This window comes from Euprymna scolopes, chromosome 23, assembly GCF_053919585.1.
Source record: "Euprymna scolopes isolate OS-2025 chromosome 23, ASM5391958v1, whole genome shotgun sequence".
Lineage (NCBI taxonomy): Eukaryota > Metazoa > Mollusca > Cephalopoda > Sepiida > Sepiolidae > Euprymna > Euprymna scolopes.
Window position 1 is genome coordinate 118,721,955 of NC_136504.1, and position 16,986 is coordinate 118,738,940.

Here is a 16,986-nt window from a genome sequence, read left to right on the forward strand (position 1 = left end):
TCTGTAAATATTTAACTATAAAATTGTTATTTTCCCGATTATCATATAAACACGTGTTAAATGTGCAGATATTTTCTAAAAATAAAAACACACTTTTGTGTGTGTGTGGGGTGGGGGGGGAGACTATAGATTTTAGTTTTACTGGTATTTTAAAATCAATAACTATTGATTATTTTATTATTAATACCAGCAGTGGAAGATTTTGTTTTAAATAGAATCAAATAAAAAAGATAATTAAAAGAATCGTTTTTGGCATCGGAAAATATACATGAATTTTTCTGATTCCGATACCGATTCCGATACCTCAAAAAGTTCCGATTTTTCTAATTTCCAATTCCGAGTCCGATTAATCGTTCCAACACTAATTCTAATTGAGTGATGTCGCTCTACCATGGAATGTCGGTTGGGCAGCTCATGCATTTTATTGTAAATCAGAATGCACTTCATTTTGTGTGCGGACTTTTCTAAACCTCGGCTGAACTTGTGTATACTTGTTTGTATTTCGGTTAATTAATTAGATAGGTATCGTTTCATTGTAATCAGAAATGGAAAATTAAATAAAAAACAAAACAAACAAAACAAAAAAAAACAAACAAAAAAAACAATGAAAAGGGTTTTTTTTTTTGCACCGTTAAATAGGTACACATTCGTCCGATTCCGATACCAGCAAAAGTTCCGATTTTTTCGATTCGGATTCCGCTTAATCGTTTCAACAATAAAAAACAATAAAATTAGCTACGAAAATACGTTATAATTTGTGACACGAGAGGTTTTATTGTCGCACGTTTTATATTTTTTATAATAAATGAAGATGGACGTTTAATTTTTTTTTTTAATCTTTATATGATCAGATTTTACTGAAAAGTAAATGATTTACATCGATATATTTAACTAATCAATATTTTGTAAACGTTATTATTATTATTAATATTATTAATTAATCAATATTTTTTGTAAACGTTATTATTGTTAATTAGTCAATATTTTGTAAACGTTATTATTATCATTAATATTATTAATTAATCAATATTTTTTATAAACATTATTATCGTTAATTAGTCAATATTTTGTAAAAGTTATACTAAATAAGTCAATATTTTCGTGAACGTTATAATTAATAAAACGAAATGGATATCACCGCAGACGATAAACGTATGAATCTATATTTCTGTAAGATGTTTGAAAGCACTGGAAGAAATAATAAAATCATCATATTAGTGGGAAATATAAAAATAGGCATAAATATACTGTTAGAGAATGGAGAGAGAGAGAGAGAGAGAGAGAGAGAGAGAGAGAGAGAGAGAGAGAGAGAGAGAGAGATATAGAGATATAGAGATATAGAGATAGATGTGAGTTGTATTGAGACACGTTCACTGGAAGTCAAAATCAGCTGATTGGATTGCGTGTGAGTCATGCGATCAGGTTAGCTGAATCGAGGAGATTTGGTTGGGACTTGGAAGAAAGAAGACGGCTTCGCCGTTGTCTCCTTCCCTTCGCTGGGGGGGGGGAGGACGAACGCTGACGTGGTAGAAATAAGACCTAGAAGAAAAACAACATAGGCCAAATTCACTTTCCAATCTTCTGTGAACAAACTGGAAGGTGAATAAAAAACTATAGAACCAATTTCTTGTCTTGGAGTGAAATAAATCTTCGTCCCCAAAAACAGGTATCAAGTCTCCCTCCCAGACGAGAATTTCTAGATGGACTAACGAAATGGCAGAAGGTATGTTGAAGATACATGACATGTCACACACATATTCACACTTAACAGCATATGAACATATGTAATAGAAAGACCACTAGACGATCACACACACGACATTAACTCTGATAAGATAATTAAACACTCAATCCTTTATAAATAGACAATACAACAAACGCTCATTTTATGATACGACAACGTAACAATACGTATATCCAAACTTAACTTGATACACGCACATAAGCAATATCTATAAATCTATAAAAGTGAAATTGTGTGTGTGTGTGTGTGTGCGTTTGTACATTTCCCTACCAAACTACTTTGTCAATTTTCAGTCTACAGACTCGAGATTTGACATAAAGAGAACTGAGATTTGAGAAAATCTTTTTATTCGGTTTTCGGCCAGAAATTTGGCTGTCAAAGAGTTAAAGTTCAACGATTTGACCTTTTGAAAACTCTACCAAACTTCTCCGCCAATTTTGGGTCTAAACACTTGAAATTTTAGATGTAGGTTACTTGGACAGGGGTCAAAATTTTTAATTCAATTTGAGTCCAAAACAATAAATGTTAAGGGGTCAAAATTGGGGTCAAAGTTTAAAAAAAAGTTAGCTTCTGCGGTCTCTACCAAATTACTCCTAAGCGATATCAAAAACGCCTTTGCTGACTCCATCGCCACCAGAACGCAAGATTTTTACGTTACTTGTTTTTCATTGGCAAAAATGTGTTGATTTTAATGGTGCTTATTTTGATCAATAAATATTTGTTTGAGCCGAGATATGTTGATCCGAATTTAAAAGTTAAAAACCGCAAGAATTTTTGTCAACCTAATAGTAAGCAGCCAAAAGAAATGAAAACATGTTTTTATTAAGAAGAGAATTTTAACATTTAAAATCAAAAAACAAAAATTGTACTTACCTAACTTCGAACAGTGACTATTTCTCTACAGCATCCTTTGCAACATTGAAAACCTGACAAAAATAAAAGAAAACCAACAAAGTACAATTATGTAAATGAAATGAAATTAAATAACATACAATCATAAATATATAATACTATCGAGGATGGGGCACCTGGCCTTGCCCAGTTATAAAATACACTTAAATATATTTTTAATTCATGCAGATTCTGTATTTATTATTATAGAGTCGATTCTCTATGGACTATTATATTGTACCTAATATATACTACTGTTTTCCAAAAAGTAAAGATAAAAAAAAATGTTTGGGTACCATCAGCTTGAATCGAACCCAAAACATTTATGCCCCAACCATGTTTCCTACTATTTGAGCCATCGAAATATAAATAAGAAAGAGTTAAAATTGCAAGCTATGAATGAATTTGCGCATGCACAAAATCAATAGAAATATGTCCGCAAGTTGAAATGATCATTTTGTATTTCAACTTCTGTACGTGTTTTTTATTCATCCAAACAAAGATTTTATTCGTTAAAAATCATCCTTGGTGTATGATTACAATTTTCTATTGATTCCAGTGTTATGTGAGTAATAGTTTAAGGGTTTATCGGTTAAATATTTACACGCGCATACATGCATCTAATGTTTTATTTATTTAAAAAAAACAGAGTTTCTTTTTTTTTTACATGGGCATCACCACTTATCAAGGCCTTGAGGCCACTCGAGGATAAATATTTACACGCGCATACATGCATCTAATGTTTCACTTATTTAAAAAAACAGAGTTTCTTTTTTTTTACATGGGTATCACCACTTATCAAGGCCTTGGAACCACTCGAGGATAAGGGTTAAAGAGTGTACAGTCGAAATTGGACAATGTAGAAATAGTTTCTGTTTAACGACTTTCTTTTTAATTTTTTTCCAATTTACATACTGATCTATTTATAGTATTATCGAATGTTTGTATGCCTGAGAGTACATCTTTCAAACTGCTTGGCCTAACTTTCACAGGAAACATGAGTTGGAACAATTATATTGAAAACATTGCCAGGGCCGCTGCGAAAAAGGTAGGCTCTCTCTACCGTGCTAGAAAACTACTGACACCTGAAAGTATCCTGTACCTCTATAAGGCCACCATTCGCCCATGTATGGAGTATTGTTGTCACATTTGGTCTGGTGTATCTGCTGCTAGTCTCTCACTCCTTGACAAGGTTCAAAAGAGAGTCGCCAATCTGATAGGCCCTGAACTGGAATCTAAGCTTCAGCCTCTGTCCCATCGACGAAACGTTGCATCCCTCTGCCTGTTCTACAAGTATTTTAATAGTGAATGCTCTGACGAACTGCAGAAACTTGTGCCCCCACAATGTAGACACCCTCGACAAACCCGACAGGCAGCTAAATCCCACCCCCACACAGTAGAGATCTCTAGATGTAAAAGATCTTTCTACTCCAGTAGTTTCTTCCCCAGGACCGCTAGACTCTGGAATTCCATTCCAGGTCCCTGCTTCCCTAACTGTACTGACATGCAGAAGTTCAAGTGTAACGTGAAGCGACATCTTGCTGCCCCAAACCCAACATAGTGCCCCAGTAGTTACTGCTCCTGATAGTAGCCCCCTACACCAAAGTGGCAATGTGCCGTGTTTGGGGTGAAAATGTAATAAAAAAAGTATTCATAAGTTACGTGTTGTTGCATTGTTTCCACTATCGCTTTCTACTGAAACCGCAGCCGTCTTCAGCGGTTGTTTGTTTGCTGGATTGTAAAACGCGTTTTAGGAGACGTGGTCACGTGTTTAAGGCGTATCCAATATGTATGTACGATATTTAAAGAGGTTTATTAAAATTAAATATGATAAAATATACAATTTAAAATTCACACCACCCCCGCCTACTTATTGTTAATTACGTATCTAGACACTTAAATATATTACTACTGCATTCGTAGTTAATATAATTTATCATTGGACATTTCGTTTTTATATACAAAGTTTCTAGGATTTTGAGTCATTTTACAGTGGAATAATTATGTAAGATTTTCATGTTTTCAATCATAATTTTGTTATTAAATTGTGAATGTGGGCGGCCATGTTTTTTTAAGTGTTGACTCATGGAAGTGGGGTCAGAAAGGTGGAATATTAGTTTTCGAGACAATGTATTAGTTATGTACAAAATGTAACTACTTTTTACTGATTCAATTTTGTCTGAGGTGGATATATTTGTTAATGAGACCATGCTTTATAATAGATACGAGGGGGCAACGAATGTATACAGATCCAAATGAAATCGTGAAATCCCTCGAAAACAACCTTTAGTCTGTAGTGGAATGTGAACGTAAATAGATAGTAATATTCGATGCTGCTAAGACTAAGCTTATTTCCTTTAATAACTAAAATATGCTCCACAACAATTGCTCATCATGATAAATAACACCCTACCTAATAGCTCATCCTTCAAACTCCTCGACTTAACATTCACAGGCAACATGAATTGAAATGTATTCATCGAGGACATTGCCAAGGCTGCTGCAAAGAAAGTGGACTCCATTTACCGCTCTAGAAAATTCCTCACTCCAGAGAGGATTCTATATCTTTACAAATCCATAATTCGTCTATGTATGATATATTGTTGCCACATTTGGAATTTGGAATCTAGATAGGGTCCAAAAAAAGAGTCAGAACTCTAATATGCCCTGCACCATCTGGCAAACTCTAACCTCTGTCCCATCACCAAAATGTGGCAAAAAACAAACAAAAAAAAAACAAAAAAATAATGCGAAAACCAATAATATCTGTGTTACACAAAGGGCCCGGTCTAAGCCGGGTTGACATGCTAGTATATATATGTGCATATGTGCATGCATGTATATATATATATATATATATATATATATATATATATATATATATATATATATATATGAATTTATATGGATAAAAATGTGCCATGCGTCTGCGAATGGAATGTAGGAACATGACAGCTAAATCAAAATTGTTTCAATATTTCTCACGAATGTAAACAAAATTTGTTATTGTTTGAGAAGGAATCTAGCAATTAAACGGAATCTGGTTATGTGGATGTTTTTAAAAGTTGAGAGAAAAAGTGACACGAGAGAGATTTGGCAGATTTGAGGTTTTGATTATCAACCAAGCGGACGCCATGATATACGTCTCTCTGTCGCTCTCCCACTCCTCTCTCTATCCACCATAACCAAGAAACAACGAGGAATAAAAACGGACTGTTGTTTTCACCAAATGTGTTGTTGTATATTTGAATTCTAGAAAAAAAAAGTTCATAATATAACAAGTGTGAGTGACACAAACATTGTAAAAAATGACCACACCTCAAATCTTTTACACCCTATCAACAGAACCCAAACAAACCCATGATTACCGCCACACAATTATTTGGTGCTTGTTCAGAATTTGAACCAGACGTAACTAACCGTCCTCTCGACTTTGCTCGGAACATGAAGTCATGCACTCTGGTTGTACTGTAATCGGACGTAAGACACCGACCAATGTGTGGCAAAGAAGCAGAAGATCTTTGGTTGGTTGTTTTTGTTTTACGGCATATCAACCCTTTTCAGGTTATTTAATGCCGAATCTAGTGATTTTGAAGAACGATTTTTTAATAGAGTATATTTGTTTTTCAAGTAGGATTCTATTTAACCCATAGTTCGGGCCCTAACAGGTACTACCACTCCGGGTCAGAGTGAACCTGGGAGCAATGGCAATTAAAGGGTGGCTCCACACTCCCCAAGGCCTGCAAGCTGAGGCCTCACCACTGGATATAGTTTAAAGTCATATCCACGATCTTTGGGGAAAATATTGTGAAAAAAAAATGAGACCAGCTTAAACCATATATCCGAAAGCTTTCTGGTTGGCGAGGTTTCTTCCACATCCGCTGTCTCTTCTCACCCCACTTAAACATCGTCTGATATGACCGTACAAAAGTCTATCTAATTTTAAGGGAATATCCCGACTGTCTTAATTTAATTTAATTTAATTTACAAAAAAAAAAAAAAAAAAAAATTGGTTGCCCAGCCTGAAAGTGCCAGGTACGTCCAAGGATGGAGTGCTGTTGCCACATCTGGGCAGGAGCTGCTAGAAAGGACTCATCCAGCCTTGATAGAGTTCAAAATACACTTCGTAGCCTCGTAGGGGATGTCCTTTTCTCTTCCCTGCAACCTCTATCTCACAGAAGAGAGGTTGCGAGTTTGTCTCTGCTTTATCGTTATTTTCATGGCAAGTGCTCGGCTGATCTCCGATCTATGGTCCCCCCTCGCGAAACTTTCACAAGAAACACCCGTCTAGCAGAAAAGACTATCACCAATTTCCCCCACTCTTTATCTGTGCCTAAACCTAAACGTAGATTCCATGAACAAAGCTTCTTTCTTAGAACTGCACGCCTATGGAATTGTCTTCCGTTTTCCTGCTTTCCATCTGACTACAGTATGGTTGTTTTCAAGTCTAACGTAAACAAGTTCTTGATGAGCCGTTCCACTTAAGTTAACAAATTTACCAAATCTCCATTACTAACGATTATTTTATTGTCCAATTTCTACTGTACATCTATAACCCTTATCCTCGAGTGGCTTCTTGACCAGGATAAATGTTTATGCCTTTGTATCCCAGAGTGGTCTCTTGGTGATGCCTATTTAAAAATAACTACAGAAAAGAAAAAAAAAACAACAAAACAAATTTACTTAATGTTAGTTACAGAAAAAAGAAAAAAAAGAAGAAATTACATGAAAAACACACAAAAAGTGCTTTCTTTTAAACCTTTGTAAAAAAAATGAAAAACACAAAAAAATCATTGTTTTTTTTTTAATTAGTTTTGTTCAATTTTGTTTGACCAAAAAATTTAGTTGAAAAAAAAAAATACAACTGTTTTATTTTTTTCACTTAAAAATTTTATGATAAGAATAATACAAAAATTGTTACAGCCAGTCGTTATATATATATATATATATATATATATATATATATATATATATATATATATATATATATATATATATATATATATATATATATTGTGTATATATATATATTTTGTATATATATATATATATATATTGTTTATATAATTTTAAGGGGATTAGAACAACAGTCTAAAGAGCGGAGTTTATTTTAATGTATTAGTAAATTCATAAATACAATTAAAATAAAAGAAAACAGTATTCGTTGTAATGTAGGTATATAATAAGCTCGATAGGCATATATGTCCTAGAGCTATTTTAATATTGATTAGATGATTGATAATTTAAAATTAAAAATCGGTTTCACAAGGAAGAACAAACAAAATCAATAAATTGTACGATCGTTTCGGAAACGATGTTTTTATTGAGACAGGCAATAAGTCTTGGACAATAATTGTATCAGTTGATTTTATGAAACAAATAGTGGGAGGGGTGTTAAAAACACCAAAAATAAAACAAGCATTTTTAAGTAAGGCAGATATATTTTTTAATGGTCCGCCTTTAAAGCTCGTAAGTATCATCGTCAATGCATTCATTTGAATGTAAAAATGTAGTTTATGAATGGTTGAATTGTACAATTTAGTGATTTTGTTTGTTTTTCCTTGTGAAACCGATTTTTAATATTTAATCATTTATAAATTACCAATCATTTTACTCAATATATATATATATATAGTAATTTATAAATACTCAATATATATATATATAGTAATTTATAAAATATATATGGCGATTAAGCTACACTGAATATTCCGCGTTTCATCCACTCTAGGATTCCTCAGGCTTATGCGCGAATTCTGTGGTTGTTTATCGTTTTTATATGGTCCTCTTCTATTGAGGATTTAGTTATCCAATCAGCTTTCTAGTATCCACCGGGCCCCTTCCTATCAGCCAATGGGCATGCATTTTATCGGACAAAGGATCTGTTTTAAAACTAGGTTAGTGTTTTTTTTTAATTGTTAGTTTATATATATAAGTGTGTGTGCACATACATATACACACACACATATATATATACATATATATATATACATACATATATGTGTGATCGTTTATGTATATTCATGTTCATTTAATTTATTTATTTGTTTATTTTCTATTGTTTTTGTTAGCTTTAAAACTATTTTGTATCGCTATCCTAGAGTAAATTTTATTTTGTGAACACAGTTATTTGCTATTTCTCTTCTACAGTTTAATAGATGTTGGGGTTCTTTGAATAATAATAAACCAACCCCGGACAAGAACAACCATGCTATAAATAAAAATTCTAATAACGAACAAGATAATGCAACTGTAGACACCGCACACTTTGCCCAGTTAAAAATAAATGTCTAACTAAAAGCGTAGTTTATCAGTCAACAATATTTGCGAAAGAAACCCCGAATAACAAGAAATATTATGTAGGCATGACTTCCTAAAATTTCAAAACCCGATACTATGACCACAAAAGTACATTCAACAATAAAATCACCGTATAAAACAACACTAGCGAATAAATACTGGGAACTCAAAGAAAGCGGACATTCGCCGGTAGTCGAATGGAAAATAATAAGACAAGCTACCACATGTATGCATCGAAACGACCCATGTAGATTATGCCTTCATGAAAAATTTGCTATCCTGTACTTTAAAGAACCCCATATATATATGTATATATATGTGCATATATGTATGTACACATATATATATTTACATATGAACTAACAATTAAAAAAAACAAAAAAAAACACTAACCTAGTTTTAAAACAGATCCTCTGTCCGATAAAATGCATACTCATTGGCTGATAGGAAAGGGTGCGGCGGATACTAGAAAGCTGATTGGATAACTAAATCCTCAATAGAAGAGGACAATATAAAAACGATAAACAAACACAGAATTCGCGCATAAGCCTGAGGAATCCTAGAGTGGATGAAACACGGAATATTCAGTGTAGCTTAATCGCCATATATATTTCATAAATTACTAACTAGCTCTACCTACGTATTGAGCACTTTTGAAGTAAATACTTAAAGTTTACGCATAAATCTATACTTTTGTATATTAATCTTATGTGAGTAAATGAAGTAGTTATATATATATATATATATATATATATATATATATATATATATATATATGAGAGCAAATAGTTAATAAAACATGTTAAAAAACACTTTGAAAAAGAGTTAAAAACATATTTAATCTGAAAAGGAAACACTAAATAAGTGGATAGTCCTTAATCCGCGGAGTTTCGAAGACATACTTTCCTTCTCATCAGAGGGTAGGAATTAGCAAAATGCGGGATCGGATTTTTCATACAAAAGTATTTGATGAAACTGCAAGTAAGTCAAAGATCTTACTTGATAACAAAAAGTGAAGCAGAGGGAATATGGTGAAGAAAAAGGTGATTACACATGAATGCATAGTCTGGTGAAAGGTAAAGTATCCAATGACGGTAAAATCCAAAAATGCAAATCCAAGAAAGTTAGTTTATATATATATATATATATATATATATATATATATATATGTGTGTGTGTGTGTGTGTGTGTGTGTGTGTGTCTGTCTGTGTGTGTGTGTGTGTGTGTATATATATAAAATAAAAATTACAATTAAATTTACCAAAATAATCCAAGATGGCAAAATTAATCCATTTATCTAGTGTTTCCTTTTCAGATTAAATATGTTTTTAACTCATTTCAAAGTGTTTTTTAACATATTTTATTAACTGTTTGCTCATATATATATATATATATATATATATATATATATATATATATATATGTATATATATATGTATGTATGTATGTATATGTATGTATGCATATGTATGTATGTATATGTATGTATATGTATGTATGTATGTTTGTTTGTTTGTTTATTTATTTATTTCTGATGATTTTATTAAATTTAAATGTTTTTTCAGTATTTTCCTAAAGTAGCGATATTACGCTTTGATAATTGGTGACGCTTGGCGAAAGCCGGCATGTTCCGAGCAAAGCTGAGTTAATTACGTTTGGTTCAAATGCTGCACAATTGTAAACTAGAGCGTACTGTTCGTATCTGTTAGTTTTTACTGCAAATCTGCAAAATTATAGCATGCATATATCACGAGTAAAGAATGTTCATTTGAAGAGGAAAAAAATCAAATTGCTTACCTGGTAGGCAGTCGCAATTTTGTTTGCATTTCGTGCACAGATTGTCTGGATTTATGTCTGAGGAATAAAAGTAAAGATTGTTTTAAAAAGATCATTCCTTTTTTTTTATTCACGCAAAAAAGAGATGTCATATGTCATAGCAAGTACTCGACTGAACTCCAATCTATGGTTCTCCTGTGCCAAACTTTCACACAAATAAACGCTCGACTAGCTACAACCACTATAAACAATTTCCCCCACTCTCTATCTGTGCCTACATCTAAATGCAGATTCCATGAACAAAGCTTCTTTCCCAGAACTGTGGAACACTGTCCCGCTGGTCTGCTTCCCGATTGAATACAACATGGTAGCCTTAAATCCAATGTAACCAAGTTTTTGTTGAACTGTCCTCATAAATAATCAAATTCTACTTAATTTACACCATTAATCATTACTATACTCCCTCCCACCTTGCATTCATTAAAATTTATCCTCGAGTGGCCTTCGGGCGTTGATAAGTGGCAACTTTCAAGTAAAAAAGAAAGACACTCCTGTTTAAATGTAGGACTTTAGAAGATGATTCACCAAGGTCAGATAAAATACATATATCTCGATGTTTTCGTTCAGTCTCAAGAGACAATGGACACCTCCTCTAAGGGTATCTGCACATATAATTGTGAGGCAAGGGTTGTGCAATCTCAACCACATCTCTTCTGAATCGGCGCTTCTTGGATCCAGTAGCAAGGAGAAGTCAAGGACGACTGGAAACAATGCCGAGATAAGCGAAGGACACATGGAATTCTCAAATGGTCACTTATTTTAGTACTAACTAGGCTCAACGTTGTGTTACAGGAAAAAGTGCTGTCCCTTTTTCTCATAAGTAAGAAAAACGTTAGATAAGTGAAAATGAGATTGTGATAGGCCAAGATTCGAGCCTGGTAAGCAAGGTTCAGAATAGATTCGGATTGGAATGTTAGAATGTAGCTATTGTTTTGGAAATAGAGATATTGTAAAAAGAATTTAATTATTCTTTTATGGAAAGTGAATTAAAAAGGTCCGCTAAAAAATAATGAACAATACAATTTAAAAACAAATTGAAAAATAAGTTAGGTTGAAAAATAGGTTAGTGAAAATTCTTTGTTGCAGAAGTGTGTTTTGGAAATGTATGTTTAAGCCACGTGAGCCGATCACGTTTGAAACCACACGTCTGACGTCATAGCAAAAATGAATTCTCAATATAAGGGCTAGAGTCGAAGATCAGAGGCAAACGAGTCCGGATTGACCAGTCAGCAGAGTCGGTCACACAGAGCTGACATGATCAGAGGATGGTCCCTTTAGAAGCGAAGGGAGAACGTTTAACCATGTAGAAAGACTTTGAATTCCTTGACGTCATCATCATTCGACCGGTCGATATGATAATAAAGAAGTTATCATCATGTTTTTGTAAAACTGTGTCGTGTCATCATTCAACAGCGAAAGGTAATGTGTGAAACATCCTTAATATGAACTTTGTCTCCCTCATCGTTATTATGAACTTTATGTAACTCTTACAAGAAATGTATCTCACCCCCCCCCAGTAAAATGTTATAAATGTCTCTCTCATCATAGCCTATCTTGTATTACATGTCCCCGTCTCTCTATACAACAGTTGCTTAACTTTGGTGATCTCATGGGGACCAGTGTGTTAACGCGATTAATCTGTATATATATATACCATTGGTCAATTTACAAAAGGGGAGAATCGATGACATTTAAATATTCATTCAAATATCATAGACTCCCTTATAATTAATACAATAAAATTCAACACTCATGAACAACAAATAACAATCAACTCAAACTACCTTGTTTACATATATGAAAAAAAAAAAAATGCAATATTCACAACTTCTGCTCGTTCGAACACTCTAGATTGTCTAATGTATTCACCCGAATTTAGCGTTTAATAGTTTTTAATGGTTTCGTGGCTGGATTCAAATCTCATAACCGGCAGGAATTATTACCCTACACTGATGATGGCCTAAGCATAAAACACGAGTGCTTGTGGGTATAAAGAAAAAATTATTATCTAATTTTAATTATTAAGTCCCTTTAAGAATACTTCAATATGGCACTGTCTGCGGTGTTATAACTAAGGCAGTCAGCTAGCGTCTATGCAATGTTCACGATTTCCGCTCGTTTGAACACTCTAGATTGCCATTGTATTCGCCTGAATTCAGTGTTTAATAGTTCTTAATTCCCTTCATTCCTGTGGCAATTATTTGGTGGCACTCAGGTGGAAGCTCAGCAAATAGGGCAAAAATGGTGGCTTCGTGGCTAGGTTCGAATCTCATGACCGACAGAAATTGTTACTCCTATATATATATATATATATATATATATATATATATATATATATATATATATTTATATATATATATATATATATATATATATAAAAGTGAACGTGTCTGTCTGTCTGTCTGTCTGTCTGTCTGTGTACATTTCCCTACGCAATAACTCTGTCAATTTTTAGTCTATAGACTCGAAATTTGAAATACCGGGTACTGAGATTTGGGAAAATCGATGTGACGGGTGTCAGCCAGAAATTTGGCTGTTAAGGGGTCAAATTTCAACGATTTGACCTTTAAGAACTCTACCAAACTCCTCCGACAATTTTGGGTCTAGACACTTGAAATTTTAGATATAGGTTCCTTGAACCTGGATCTAATTTAATAAAGTGATTTGAGCCCGAAACTATAAATTTTAAGGGGTCATAATAGGGGTCAAATTAAAAAAAAAATTTACTTTTTTTTTTTTTTTTTGCTCAGCATACACCTCCAAACACCCGGGCAACGCCGGGCTGAAATGCTAGTATATATATATAATTTGTGTAAGTGTTGCTGGGTTTGCTAGGACTTAGGCAATCTGTGAACCATAATAAAATTAGCTATATATTTCTTTTGACTTAATTAAGGTAAATGTAAAGAAATGCAAGGATTTTATTTTACAAGGGAGTCACCACTTATCAAGGTCCGAAGGCTACTCGAGGATAAGGGTTTTATGAGTGTACGTTGGTCACTGGACAAATAGTTAGTGGTGGAAATAGGGTAGAAATGGATTATTTAGGGAGACGGCTCGACACAGAATTTGTTTACATTGGTCTTGAAGATGACCATATTGTAGTCAGCTGGAGAGCAGGCCAATGGAACAGAGTTCCACAGGCAAGCAGTTCTAGGAAAGAAGCTTTGTTCATGGAATTTGCGCTTAGATTTAGTGACAGAGTGGGGGAAATTGTTGATAGTCGTTGTAGATAGACGAGTGTCCTTGTGAAAGTTTTACAAGGGGAGGGCATAGATTGAAGCTCAGACAAGCATATACAATTTTGAGTATATTATTTCCCTTGACATTTAATATCTGGGCAGGAGCTGCTAAAAACAGCCTATCCTGCCTTGACAGAGTACAAAATAGACTTCGTGGCTTAGTGGGGGATGCCCTTTTCTCTTCCCTGCAACCTCTCTCCCACAGAAGAGACGTTGTGAGCCTATCCTTGTTTTATCGTTATTTCCATGGCAGGTGCTCGTCTGAACTCCAATCTCTGGTCCCCCCCTCGCCAATCTTTCACGATAAACACCCGTCTAGCTGAATCCACTGTGAAAAATTTCCCCCACTCTTTATCTGTGCCTAAATCAAAACGTGGATTCCATGAACAAAGCTTCTTTCTTAGAACTGCACGCCTGTGGAACTGTTCCGTCTGCCTGCTTCCTACCTGACTACAACTTGAATGTCTTCAAGTCCAGCGTTAATAAATTCCTAATGAACCGCCCCTTAAGTAAACACTTCATCAAATCTCCACACTAACGTACTGTACTTGCAATAACCCTTATCCCTGAGTGGCTTCCGGGCCTTGATAAGTGGTGACCAGCATGTAAAAAAAAATATGATAATTATATTTTAATCACATACTGCAGGGTTCAGTCACATACTATTTAAGATACACCAAATATCCTAACTTGTTACGATTTGGTGATTTTGTTGCTAAGTGGGTTTGTCAAGGATATATACGTCGAAGGGGCACAAGTGCAACGAGTTCATCAGAACACATTCCATTAAAATACTTGTAAGACAGGTACAGGGATACAAAATTGCGGTGATGGGACAGGGGCTGGAGCTTAGTTGATAAAGTGGGGCTTATTAGATTGAAGACTTTTTTGGGGGATCCTATCCAAGAGGGAGAGACGAGTAGTATATGTGCCAGCCCAGATGTGGCAACAATACTCCATGCGTGGGAAAATGCTGATGTTGTACAGGATACTCTCAGGTGTGAGTAATCTTCTAGCTCGATAGAGGGAAACTACCTTCTTTGCAGCAGCCTTAGCAATGTCCTCAATGTATTTGTTCCAGTTCATATTGCCCGTGAATATGAAGCTAAGGAGTTTGAAGGAAGAATTCTCAGGTAGGGTGTTATTTGTCATGGATGTCTGTGGCTGGAGAGAAATCATGCAACAATAAAAGTACATAAAAATCCATTTTCAGTATTTTCTTTGCAGCAGCCTTTGCAATGTTCTCAATGTATTTGTTCCAGTTCATATTTTCAGTATTAAGATCTATTTGTGAAACACTGTACATTTTGCATATGTGAACGAAATTGTGAACAAACATAGCCATCTTCATCTACGAAATTCAAACAGAAATAAAATAACTCTGTCCGTCTGCCTGCTTCCCACCTGACTACAACTTGGATGTCTTCAAGTCCAACGTTAACAAATTCCTAATGAACCGCCCCCTTAAGTAAACACGTCATCAAATCTCCACACTAACGTAATGTACTTGCAATAACCTTTATCCCTGAGTGGCTTCCGGGCCTTGATAAGTGGTGACCACTGTGTAAAAAAAAAAAAAATTATAAATTAAAGGAAAATAACTGATAGGTTAAATCAAAACTAACTTCGGTATTTAATCGCAGCTAACGTTGGTTATACAAATAATTTAAAATAAATTAAATTAAAATACATACCTATACATGCTCTCACAACGACTTTCTTTACGACCTGATTCAACATGAGAAACGTCGTAACAAAAACGTGATCCCAATAAGGTTGACTCGCAATAGTACGTAACTGATTGGTCATAACATTCGAGGGAGTGATCGAATACACCGTGGCACGTGCTTTTTTCAAATTGAAACTGGCCCATCGCACTGCCCCGGGGAACTTTGGTGATTTTCCAGAAAGGAAAACGAACACATCCCTCGGGAAACCTTCTCTTCCGTGATCTATGAAGCTTTGTCTTGCCGCTTCCAACGCGACGTGTGTGTAGGGCGAACTCGTATAGCTGATTTGGATATTACGTAGTAGATTCACAGCGAAAATCAGACTCTGCTTGTTGGTGTATGTATCCATGCGGTAGTGCGCAATGATGGTCTGTCCAAATGCAATGACACCGATGCGTGTTTTACCGTTGGCCATGTCAAATGTTTTGATGATGCTGATGACGGCATCGATAAGTTTATTGTGTTGCCAAACTGTATTGCCTCCTGTTATTTCGACCAATATTATCATGTCGCTAGTCATATCACACGCTGTAACATAATAATAATAATAATAATAATAATAATAATAATAATAGCAATATAATATTAATAATAATTCTGATTTCGTTTATCAACGTTTCCCTAGAAAGAGATGGGATTCATTTCCAAACGATTTCCGGCAATCTCGGCTCCAAACCAGGGCTTCAAAGTTGTTCTAACGATGTCGGTGGTACCTACAATAGCAGAAGTCTGAAGGCCGCCGACAACATCGGGGATTCGTAGTTTTTTTCAATTGTCCTTCCAGACGACTTGATACTACTTCTAGTGTACCAACTATGACTGGGATTATTTGTGTTTTAACCCCATGTATACGCCTTATATCCAAGGCCAATGGAGCATAATTGCTCCACTTCTCGTTCTCCTTCGCTCTCACGTTCTTGTTCCAAGGTACTGAGAAGTCTACAATTTGCCAGTTTTTTGAGACCTTGTCAATGACGACCAAATCCAGACGATTATGTTCCATTTGCTTGGTCGTTATGACACTTTTGTCCCACCATGCCTCTACCTTGCCATCCTCACTTGTTCTCACTTCATCAGGCACCTCCTCAAACAATTTTCCAATACACTCCATCCCAACCTTCTTACATACTAATAATGATAATAAAGAGGGTAGAAAGACTGAGGAGAGAGCACCGACCAGACCTTTGCTGGACAAGTGCGAAGAGAACTGGAATCTTGGGGAGACTTATTGCCACTTAAATTC

The 16,986-nt window shown here is 34.8% G+C and overlaps 1 protein-coding gene across 1 annotated transcript in view; it reads right to left on the reverse strand.

Annotated features, from left to right (window-relative positions):
* Positions 1-16,986, reverse strand: part of LOC145245674 (zonadhesin-like) — a 248,332-nt gene that overhangs the window by 36,353 nt on the left and 194,993 nt on the right. Inside the window, exons 35-37 of the mRNA XM_080107232.1 lie at positions 15,708-16,271; positions 10,733-10,789; positions 2,623-2,670 (exon numbers count right to left, since the gene is read on the reverse strand). Of these exons, the coding sequence (XP_079963358.1) occupies positions 2,623-2,670; positions 10,733-10,789; positions 15,708-16,271 (669 nt within the window). The remainder of the gene's footprint in view (positions 1-2,622; positions 2,671-10,732; positions 10,790-15,707; positions 16,272-16,986) is intronic.